The sequence below is a fragment of the Lutjanus erythropterus genome, chromosome 12 (assembly GCF_056507025.1).
Source record: "Lutjanus erythropterus isolate fLutEry1 chromosome 12, fLutEry1.hap2, whole genome shotgun sequence".
NCBI classification, from domain to species: Eukaryota; Metazoa; Chordata; class Actinopteri; order Lutjaniformes; family Lutjanidae; genus Lutjanus; species Lutjanus erythropterus.
Window position 1 is genome coordinate 24,958,481 of NC_139328.1, and position 12,156 is coordinate 24,970,636.

At 38.4% G+C, this 12,156-nt stretch overlaps 1 protein-coding gene across 9 annotated transcripts in view; it reads right to left on the reverse strand.

The window, feature by feature from the left end:
* The window catches only part of LOC146318052 (partitioning defective 3 homolog), a 307,847-nt gene that overhangs the window by 10,493 nt on the left and 285,198 nt on the right, over nucleotides 1–12,156 (reverse strand). For all 9 annotated transcript variants that reach the window (XM_084731436.1, XM_084731432.1, XM_084731434.1 and 6 more), the window contains one exon: nucleotides 6,349–6,472. In XM_084731436.1, the coding sequence (XP_084587562.1) occupies nucleotides 6,349–6,472 (124 nt within the window). The remainder of the gene's footprint in view (nucleotides 1–6,348; nucleotides 6,473–12,156) is intronic.

Here is a 12,156-nt window from a genome sequence, read left to right on the forward strand (position 1 = left end):
CATGCTGGAGTCTCAGAACAGGGGTGCAGTGATGAGATGAGGTGGATGTTAGTGGGTGTTAATGAAGGAGACAACACTCGACTGACCTGTTGACATTGTGACAGACCTCCCCCCTCCCCCAAAGACCAACAGATGAACACCTTCTGTCTTGGTTATTAGGTGACAGTGGGGATTTTTTTGTGGGCTGGAGGAGTGGCTATCTGCCAGTTTGTAAGGATTTTACAACAGCAAATACAATTTTTAATTATTATTATTTTATGAATGTAAACTGTTCATTAAAATAAACCAAAGCTGGGGTTTTTGAAGTCTGAGACTGTGGACCTCCCCTCAGATGAAGACTGGAAAAAGAAGCTCCCACTTGCTTAGTTGCGTTTAATTTCTAGATGTGTATGCAATCATGACTATGTTATTTGATCCCATAAGACACTCAGACACCATGATAGCTTAATGTTGCTGTTTGGCATAACTTCAGACTACACCAAATGCATCAAAAAGGCCTGTCCAAAGGAATTTATTAGTTTCTGACTCTGGGAGAGTGTGAAAAATTCCCCCAAAACCTTATCTCTGAACTCTCTCTTTTCACTAAATCACACACTTCTAGGCTATTCTATGTGATCCCCTTTTATAACTAATGTAATATTTTTTTTCTCCCCTAAAGCTGAGGAGACCTCCTGGAGAGCCCCACTTCCCACTTTGGAAACTTCTATAATAAAGTATCTCTTATTCACCTCAGCCCCAGTGGCATTCAGTATCCTTGAAACAAACCAGTTTGCTCAAACATGTCTAAAGGCAAAAGTATTTATACTTGTTCCCAATAGCTACACTTGAAGGCAGGGTGAAAGGCTAGCCATCATCGCCTCCCCTCTGGATGCATCCCATTTTCACCCTGATCTGAGCTCTTCGTCCTAGATTGTAGTCTTAGAGAATTCATAGTTCAAATGAGGATACAGACGCACACTCTCATAAATTGTCCTTACAGGCACTTGTGGTGTTTTTCGATTGGAACATAAAGTCAAGTCTTGCTGTGTTGATTTGCATTTCCATTACCAATTTAAATACGCTGAGTTGTGCCTGAGCATCTCTGGAAGCCCATCCAACCTGCCTCCAAGCAGGTTGCACTGGCATCTCGCAGACTACGGCCAATCCGTGACGATCCCCCTTCTCCCCCCAACTAGTGTCAACTCAGATCTGTGTGGGAGACCAGAGAGGAGTTCTTTCAAAAGTCTCTGTGCTCAGTACTTTTGTAGTTTCTGACTGAATCTCTGTGGTTTGAAGTTTAGTTTCTCTCCTGCGCCCTGTTGGTACTTTCAGGTATCTGCTCTCATTTTACTGTTACATATTCAATTTCAGTTGGATAGAAGTCATATTACTACTTATGAAAACCCTAAATTTTCAGATTTAGCTGGTTCATAATAAAAGCTTTAAAAAAACAAAAACAACAGGAGAGTTTTACTGTGAAGAATTTAGAAGAAATTAAATGTCTGTTCTTGGCTACAGTGGAAACATGAGGGTACAACATAGTACTAGAAGAGGACCCACATCCTCTGTAGAGAAAACATGCATATTCAAGGTAATAAAAAACACAATTCTCATTTTCTTGTGATTATACACAAAAAAACATACTTACAAATATTATACTCCATTTCTGCCATACTCCCTATAAATCAAATCCCTATAAATCTTACACGCTGGACCTTTAACCTAAAACTAACTCAAACACCTCTTTTAAAAACTGAGTAGTGCACAAAAGTTATTCATTGTCAAGGTCTAAACTTGGTCCTCACAGAGATAGCAGTACAAGAGTGCACACATGCACCATTTCAAGGACCGGCCCACACTTGTATCGCAACTCCTTCCGCTCCTCTGATGTTCATTAGCGGTGTGGGTTCAATAATTGTGTGCAGACCAGTCGTAACACAAAGCCAATCTAATTACTTTTATGGCCGTGCGACGTATTGAGAGCCTGGCGAGAGCACTGTGGACATTAGTCGGTGGGAAGGCCATAAAACGATTAAGAGTGCTAAAGAGACACTCCCCTTTAAACCAAATGAAGCCGGGGCAATCATCTCTGGAATTGATTGGCATTGCCTCGCCACTTGGCCGACTATAAAGACAAGCTGGCAGATGACTGAGAGGGAGGGGCGAGCACCCACACAACTCTTATTCCACAGCTGAAATTAAAACTACCCACGGGTAAATTACAGTCCCAATATTTTTCACATGCAGAAAAAAAAAATGCCTGTAGCGGTTTAGGAGCGTTGAATATTCCTACAGTAGGAATGTTGGCTCGTCTCTCTGAACACGGTGGCTGTGGAGACGAGGGGGGAAAATACCCTGCAGGAATCCAGATAATAGCAGTATTAAAATGTTACAGTAAAATACAAGAGGCAATATTATGCCCTTTCTAAACCCCACCATCAAGTGAATGAACTCCTCTTTTCCCATAGTCGTATAAATGAGTGCAATAAAGCTGGCGTGGTGCTGCTGGGAGAGCGGGCATCAGTCATCCTGATGGAATTAGACCGGGTTACCCACAATCCTCCCCTGCTCCCCAAAAGAAGAAGAGCAATCTTGTCGCAAAGAAGATATATTATACTGATGAAAGTCATGTTGCTAAACAGCATGTGTTGAAAATATATAATTGGGCCAATAAAGCACAGAGGGTGAAAACTGCTAAATAAATGTAACAGATTCAACCATACTTCATTTTGGATTTCATTTGATATGAAGAGGTGAGCCTGAGGTTGAGCCTCCAAACCTGGCTGGAAGGTGGACAACATCATTAATGCTTCCATAGGGCAGAGATTCACAGATATCTGTATAATTGGTTGAACTTGACACTAACAAGGTCCTGCATTCAATTTGCATGAGCTAGGGCTGCATCTAACGCTCACTTTCATTACTGATTATTTTCAGGATTAACTATTTAGACTAGAAAAAAAAAAAAAAAAAGTGAAAAGAAAAATGCTCATTACAGTTTCCCAAAGCCCAAGGTGACATCTTCAAATTAATTTCTTTTCTACTTCTAAGACTCCAAAACCCAAAAACTCTCCATCTACTAGAATTAATTAAAAAGAAAAGCAGCAAATCCTTAAACTTAAAGAGCAAGAAACAGACATTTGACATTTTAAATAATAAAAAAAAAAAAAAAAAAAAAAAAACAATTAATCAGTTATCAAAACAATCCTCAGTTTGCTTTAAGAATTACTTCAAATGTTCAAATTGTTGTGGTTGTTGACTTCCCTATGGATCAAACTAGGGCCACTGGGACAAATCCAAATGATTTAATACCAATAAATCTGCTGATTATTTTCACAATTAATTGATTAATCACTATTTATAGTGACATCCTCAAGATGATTTTGTCAAACTAAGTCTAAAACCCAGAGACTCTTCTTCATTTACCATCACAAATGACAAAGAAAAGAAGCTAATTTTTACATTTAAGGAACAGGAACCAGCGAATGTTGTTTAATAGTTGGCAACTGATTTTCTTTGAATTGACTAATCAACTAATTGTTGACAATCTAATTTATGACAATTAGATAATTCTGAATGGATTAGCGCTGCTAGTGATGATTGTTTTTAAATATCAAAAACTCTAGGAGTTCAAGCTTATGTCTTTACTGGACTGTTGGGTCAGGCAAAACAAATAATGATATAAAACGAAGAAATGCAAGACAACTTTCACATTTTGTTTGAAAAATGGCATATAATGATAATCAAAATGATTGTTGCTGTTCTATTTCCTGAAACCACCATTTGACCAATCATTTCAGCACTAAAATGAATATTATACTCTGTTAACCTACTTAGGATTTATTTGATCTATTTGATTCATACAATAATTTTTGTGCACATCCACAGCGTTGTCCTGGCATAGACTGTAAGTGGGGCAGCTGTAGGTGAATTAAGAAAAAGGACGCTGGCTCCTTGAGGTTTGCAGCACATCACTCAGATGAAGCAACAAAATGTAATATATGCATGGGGAAGGTAATTGAATTTCAAAGACACATTCTCCTGTTTTCCATATGGCCCACCAGTATGGCCGGGGCATGAGTCTAATAACAGGCAATTACTATAGCAAGTGAGAGTGTGAGCTGCACACTGACAAGTAAAGGGGCTTTAAAAGGACCACTGGAGGGTTCCTCAGACTGAAAATGGCAGTTCCCCCAATCAATGTGGCTGGAAATTGGCGTAAAATAATTTAGCAGTGAAGGTCCAGCATGTAAAATTAGGGGCAGGAATGGAATACAATATTCAATTATGTTTTTATAAGTGTACAATGATCTGAAAATATGAATCGCTGTGTTTTTCGTTACCTTAGGATGAGTTGTTTATATCTGCAGAGGTGTTGTGTGTTTATGGTAACTCTACATTTGCAACATTTGTGTGCATTGTTTCTTTGTTGAGCAAACTGTACAAACTAATTATGTTTTATTAATGTGGCAATGCTGTGGTAAGATATGCTTAGGTTTAGGGACAAATAACACTTTATGGTTAGGGAAAGATCACTGTTTGGGTTAAACTGATCACTCTCGTAAGACCTTTTGCAGAGTTGTTGACATGACCGTACAGAGTTAAGAGGCCCACATTTGCAACAAACTAAGATAAAGGAGGAGCTAAAAGTGGAAGCAAAATCTTTACTGGAGAAAATGTAAAGAAAAATGAAATGTCTCTTTGGAATCCAGGGAATCTTTAACTTTTAGAGTGTGGGTTATCTAATACTGAATTTTCATGGGAAAATGAGACAAAAGCGGATGTGCTGCAGTTGATGTAAACAAACATAATACAGGAGTATTGTTGAGCTCTTTAATTGAGAGCATGCTTGGCTGTTTAGAGACAAAGGGAGAAGTGACCTGCGCTCTTCTTTCCCACACTGTCCTGCTTTTGCCGTACAATGCCAGCTGGAATGTGCAACCAGTCCACCAGTCGAACCCATTAAATGCATGACTCTACCTCATACTGTCAAATGCAAAGCAAAACTATACATTTTTATTGGATTTATCAGCTAGAGAAAAAAAGGCCAGCGCACAGATGATTTGGTTTGTGAGCTCTCACTTTATCATTTCATTTCAAATTATAAATCATAGGACCAAATTCTCCCATTGCACACCAAAAACTGAGCAAAGCTAGTAGTAATAGTGTAGACACCAGCAGTAAAAAGAGTAGATACAAATATGTACAAAAACACAGCTGTGTGTGCAAAATGACCCTGTGTAGACAAACAACCAACAAGGACGATTCATATTATTTGTTGTAAGGGATGTAATTTACAACACACCTGATGTCTAGTTTGAGACAACACACATTTGTGCTACCTATTACCACAGCATATATTCATGCATTGTGTCAGGATGTGTTTACATCAGAATATGTTGGGATAGAAAATGTGTGAAATAAACAGAAATGTGTCTTGTCTCGAGCTAGATGAAGGAATGTGGTGAAAATTACTGCTTTAGTGCTTAAAACAATAACATAATACACATTACACAGAGATGCTAGAAAAAAGTAGTAAAATCTTATCTTCAAGATTTAAAATCTGCTACAGCTGAGTGTTCATATAATCATTATTCGTTATTCAAAATCATGTAAACCAAGTACACTTGGGTTGCGGTGCAAGGAAGCAGGGAGGACTAAAATAAATACTAAAAATATGACAAGCGATTTCATCACCCCAAAAAACTTTGAAGGCATTCAGATTTTGTTCGCTTATTATTACCCCTTGTTGCTTCAGAATGCACTAATTATCCCTAATCTCAGCCAATGGAGCTTTGTATTAAATAAATCCCAGTTAAAATGTACACAGCCTCACCTTTAAACTGAAAAAAGGCACAGTTAAACAAAGGGTTTACACATGAGACAAAGTGAAGACAAACCCAAGTCCATGAGGTGGTGGGCGGGTCCATGGGGATGACTGACAGACAGAAACAGGGACGATGGATGAGTAGAGGAGGTTGTGACAAGTGGGTGGGGTTAGTGATGGTTTCGTCAGGAGGTGTGCAAACTCCTGCATGCAGGTGGGTGAGGGGGTGTTAGCGTTAGCATAACTAGCCATGAAGGCCCATGGAGGTTAATCCTAAGGTGCGGACAGGGTGATATCATCAGTCTTGTTCATGGCGGGTGGTAGTGGGGTTAGTGACGGTTAGCACCATACTCCAGTTAGCCACAGGTACGGTTGGGTGCTAACACGGTTAGCATTCTCCTCAGGCTAGCATCTGAAGTCACATGTCCAGAGTCTTGGTCTGCTAGAGGTCATTTCTTGACATTAACTGTCTCACAGTCAGGCCATCTTCTCTGGCCGACAGTGGACTTGAGTTACAGGCTCCGGTCATTTCAGACACTCACCCAGGGCTGCTCGAAGCTGTAGGTTCTCCTGCGGTCATCGGGATCGTCCGGGACGTTCTGGGACTGCTGGAACTCCTGCCTCAGCCTCTGTATCCGGTCGTGGTTGCTAGGGGCTAGCCGGTTACTGGGGAGAGAGAAAAGAGGGGGGAAAGATGGATGAGTGGTGTGAGGTCCATTGTGAACAAGTGACCTGGTTTCATCAGCACAGGCGGAAAAGGCCTGCAGGATGAAGTTTTTATAAAGACCGACACGCTTTATCCATGAACTGATCAAATGCACTGTTGATACTGAGAAACCCAACCCAGATAAAACATAAAACATGATAAGTGAGGGCAGAGCCAAGAGCGGACTTACAGCAGAGCCAACAGCAATATGAATCAAACTAATGTTCCTCTGATGTATTATTCATAACAATGAACAAAGACTAGTGGTGAACGGTGAGCAGTACCACAACACAACACACACCACCTCCCCCAACCCCTCCTGGCCTCATATCGTTCATATTGCGCTGCCATTGTCTGTTGCAGCCCTGCGGTGCTAACATCAAACAATGCTGCCTTCAGTGGAGCGCTCTCATGGTACACTGAACTAATGCACAACCCGTCATTCATACTATTTGCTCAACAACTGTAACCATATCAGATATTATGGCATCTAAAATGTGCACTGACTATGGGTTCAGTAAGAAAATCTGCAGAAAGATGGTTGATTGTTGAATCTTATTTCCAGATCGTCAAATACAGCCATTTTGGGAATGCGACTCAACAGTTAACTATCTGAACAATCTGTGATAGGCCAAAGTCTCTTGTCACAGAATAAAGTTTCTAAAGCAAAAAGGAAGAGCAGAAGTCTAGTTTTCTCTCAGATCCCTTTAATTATGTTTTGCTTTAAAGGTTATTATAGAAGTTTTGCCCAGTGCCACTAAAAATAAACCTCCTACCTGAGTTTTAAATATGAGAAATTATAGAGATTTAACTGGTTGTCAGAATGTAACTTGTCAAAATGTCTTTGCTCAAATGTCAAAAACATACATACATTTGGTGTACATGGCAATTAAAGCTATTTTGATTAAGTTCTGAAACCGATCACTTGTATATCCAAGGCTGTTATGAATCTCTTTGACATTTGAATATTGAATGTACTTTTTCTGATTGTCTAAATCAGAGCAGCTCTTTTGCCTCTCTCCAGCGGCTCCTTGAGTGTTACCAATAAATTATATGGAAATGAATAACACATTTTAAAAAAAAACATTTAAACCTTTATTTGTTGTAGGGTCTACAACCTATAGTAAATACCTATCCTGACTTGTACAACTGTAAAAATGCCTGGCCTTTACACCGAATCCAAAAAATGTTTTAATATATCTTCAACTAAAATGTGTGTCGTAGCCTACATATATGGCTTAGCGCATTTTACTCTAAATTTTGCTGGTGGATAGACTTGAATCTCCTTAAGCGGAGTATGGATGCTAAATCAATAAAAAAAAAAGTCTCTGAGGAGATACCAGATAAAATTTTTGATAGTCTTTTGGCAAAAAATAGATCTTTTGATAGTAAATGTTGCAACCCCTGGTCTAAACATTATAAAAGTAGTAAATTAGTTTAGATAGTTGGGTATTCTGTTCAGTGTCTTAAAAAAATCTTTCAGGTATCAAAAAAAAAAAAAGAAAAAAAAAAAAAGAAAACAAAGAAAAAATGCATGTCAAACCTAATCCTGAGTGGATGGATACAAGGTTAGCTGCTGACACCACAGACATGTAGTAGTTCTGTTTACACTACTTTCTGGAGTCCATTTGGAGGATGCATTATACACAGACATTGGCACTGGCATCTACAGGATCACAGTTCTAGCTGCACGGATAAGTCCACTTGGTCACAACAAACTGTGGGTACATACAGTTGATGTCCATACAGAAGCTAAACTTAACACCCTGTGATGATAAAAACCTTGGACATTTGCAGACATGGAAAATGTAAGACCAGCTTTAGTCATTAAATGATGAAAATCAGAGCTCCTAGAGATGAATAAAACTCTTAGTAACTGTTATACAGACACATATTTGCCACATATCTCTTCCTGTAGTTTATTGTCATAGTTTTGGCAATACTGAGCCTTTTTCATCATAGTCTTCACTCAGACTTCACCACACATGATATATAAAATCTTTTTATTGTTGACATCCATTCAGCTTTAGTATAGGTTTATTAATCAATTTTTAATTTTTATTTTTAAGGGAACATCGACAGAGGTTTTCCACAAAGAGAAGTTGCTACTAGTTCCTCAGCTAATGAATGAAGAGAAATATAGGACACATACATACAAAGGAGAGGAAAGGTTAGTGTTAAATATATATGGCCTCCAACTGGGGAAAGTAATTAACACATTTTCTCTCTCAAGCAGTGTGTGTGAATAAAAGTGTCAGGGTCAGTGAATGAAGGACCAGCGGGGGGAACGTTGACTCCGAGCTTTACTTTTCAACTTTCTAGCTTTGCCAGGAAATTACTGGGTACTATCTTATCTCTAAAAACTCAGAAAGGTCAAACCTGCAACTCTTTCCAGTCCCAAAGCTCCCTAAGTTTGTTTTTTGCAAACCTTTTCTGCTTATAAAGGAAAACTTTAAGGTCAGCATAAAAATTCAGAATTGTTTTTGTAAAGGGTTAAGATTAAAATGCACACACAAAAATACAGATGATGTTTTTGCATGTGCTAAAAAAAAGAGACACATTAGCTAGGTTCTGACAGTAACCGCACTGTTTAAACAGACCAGAATATCACTTAATCTTTATGACGTCTACACACACATCTAGATATATTAGTGCAATAACTGCCTAAACTCATTTCATCCATTATGAAACAACCAGATAAGTTTATTTATAATGCAATAACCTAAAACACAGCAGCACCACCAACCTAGCCAGCTATTAACTCCAGACGCACACAACGGAAAAGCCAGTCAGAGCCAGTCAGCCTTGTAAAAGACCGGGAACCTGTCATATGTGATCGTGCTAATCTCCATGATATGTAACACAGCCACTTGGCCTCTTCAGAAGACAGCTGACCTGATAGGCCGTACATGTGTGACCCTCTAGCTATGGGTCAAGGCCTCAGTGAATGCCAGCTTCAAAAGAAAGGCTCATATCTGATAGTGAGGAACCTGTAAACAGATGTGTCCACTAGTAGAAACAAAAACATCAGAAAGATGAGAATATGTTTGCTATCAATGAAGTCTGTCCACTACGGATTAGTAAATAGTATTAGGGCCAAGAAATGAGCAAAAGATGTGATTTTTTTTTCTTAAATTTGAGAATAAAGTTTTGATTTCTTCTCAACATTTTGACTTTATCTCAAAATGTAAAAGAATAAAGTGGAAATGTCAAGAATAAAGTTCAACTTTCAGTATTCGTGCTAGGCATAAGAAAAAAAAGTGTAAAAAAGTGAATAAAGTTGAAATTTCAACATTTTGACTTTACTGTCAACATTGCGACTTAATTTGCAAAATGCAAAAAAATAAAGTTCGACAATAAAGTCTGACTTTCAGTATTAGTGCCAGACATTTGAAAAGATTTAAAAAAAATCTTTTTTGCATTTTGGGCATAAAGTGGAAATATTGAGATACTTTTTCCAACTTATTCTCAACATTTCAACTTTGTTCTCACAAATACAAAAAATAAAGTCAAACTTTTGAGAAACTGTTGTGATGGCATTTTCACTGATTCTCCACATTTTGACATTATTCTCATTAATGATTTATTCTCAATATTTTGACTTTATGCTCCAAACACAAAAAAAGATTCCTCCTCTGATTGATATTTTCTTATTCTTGGAACCGACACTGAAAGTTCAACCTTATTCTCAAAATGCAACGTTTTTTCTTTTTTCATTTTGAGAATAAACTTAAAATACCATGAGATACCATTTCCACTTATTTTCAATATTTTGACTTTATTCTCAATATTTTGACTTAAATCTCAAAACTCACACAAAAGAAATTGTTCTTGGCTATTTTTTATTTTATGTATTTATTTATTTTTTTTTAATCTTGCCTGTCTCATTTTTTCCCCTTTGCAGCACAGTATTTCACTCAGAATTCAAGTCCAGTGTTCCCTCTCCCGAGATAGTCCCTCAACCCTGTAATCAAAAGTATATCATCATTAAGGCAACCTATAGACCCATCCTATATCCTGGAATCCTGCCCCAGAGACTGAGTGGAAGAGAAACTCAAATAAAGGGATCAAAGATCTCCAATCCTCCAGTCTGACAAAACACTGTAAATCAATCAAAGAAAGAGCAACACTCCAATACAACTGTACTGCCAAAAAACCCCGGAGACAGCGAAGAACAGCGGGCTGAGATTTAGTCTGAGATGAGCTTCATCCTCTGGACAGGCTCACTCAATATCTGGCACTGCTGTATGGGTCTGAAAGGTCACAGTGTGGCTTTGTTGAGTGGAGTGTCTCTGGGACTCAATAACAGGACTGTGGCTTGCTGACTGGGCTGCCAGCAAAACTGTTTACGCTGAGATGCACCCTGCCTTTCATGGTCGGGCGTGCCTCCTCAAAAGCTGTCTGTCTGGGTCTTAAGCCTGGGAAGGAGGGAGCTTTGAGAAGATGTAACGTCTGCATTGTGGGCAGACTTTGACTTCAGAATGGCGCACATGCACTATGTTCTGATGCAGCATGGAGAAACCGAACGATTGCTTTGAGAATAAGATAGATTTTAGCAAACTGGCTGCTCTGAAGACGCGTTAAAGGGAAAGTTCACACCAAAATAAAAAAAAAAATATTTTTCCTTTGTCCTGTAGGATCCATCTAAACCGTTTTGGTGTGAATTCTTGAGAGATGTCTGCATTCTCTTGAATAGTACCCAAAATTTACATACTTAACAGGTGATTTGGTGCAAAACCTGAAAGATACTGAAGTTGTGCTCCTGAGTTTCTTTGGCAGTAAAAGTGATTTCAATGCAATATGAAACTAAACTTCACAGAGTCATTTCAAATTGGCCATGTCTGTTACTTATCTTGTGTTGGATTCTAGGCCTATTTTCCTGTTACACTGACATTATTTTTTACATGATCACTGACACCAGCCTCCAAAAATCCTGTACTGGTCAGGCCCTAGCAGAAAGAAAGTAATTCCTACATGAAACTGCTCTTAACAAGGTCTATGGATTATCTTAAGTAACCAGGTCATGGAAAGAGACATTCCTGTTGAGTTTTTCAAAATGTATTTATTTATTTATTTTTTTTTTGGTGCTTTGAGTGGCACAAACTGAGTGTCATTTAGCTCCATTATACTAATGAGAAGGCCAACATTTTTATGGCCAATATCTCCAAAACTCTGCATCTCACGCCAAAATGAACTAGATGGATAAACAGCACTACAGGTAAAAGGAAAAATATGTATTTTTTAGTTTGGGGTGAACTGTCCCTTTACTGTTCTTCTTGCCATGTTGGACTTCTTTTGAGTGATGTTTCCATGATCCTAGATCTCAGCAATTAACTTAACAATGTCTCTATTTATGGTAAGAGTGATGACCAGGAGTATAAGACCTACAGCTGTAATAAACAGGAATAATTTGAGTTTGGAATAGAGGGCGCTTTTTGAGGATTCCAGGTCTGCATTGTGGCCACACTTCAATCTCTGAACCACAAACCCACTATATGCACAGAAAAACACAGATTTTAAAAGACAAAGCTTTGAGAGTGAGATCGAAGCAATTAAAGACAGCCACTGGAAGTCTTTGCTCCATTTGACATAGAAGAAGAAGAGGTCCAAATTGGACCTAACTCCAAACTAATAGGATTTATCA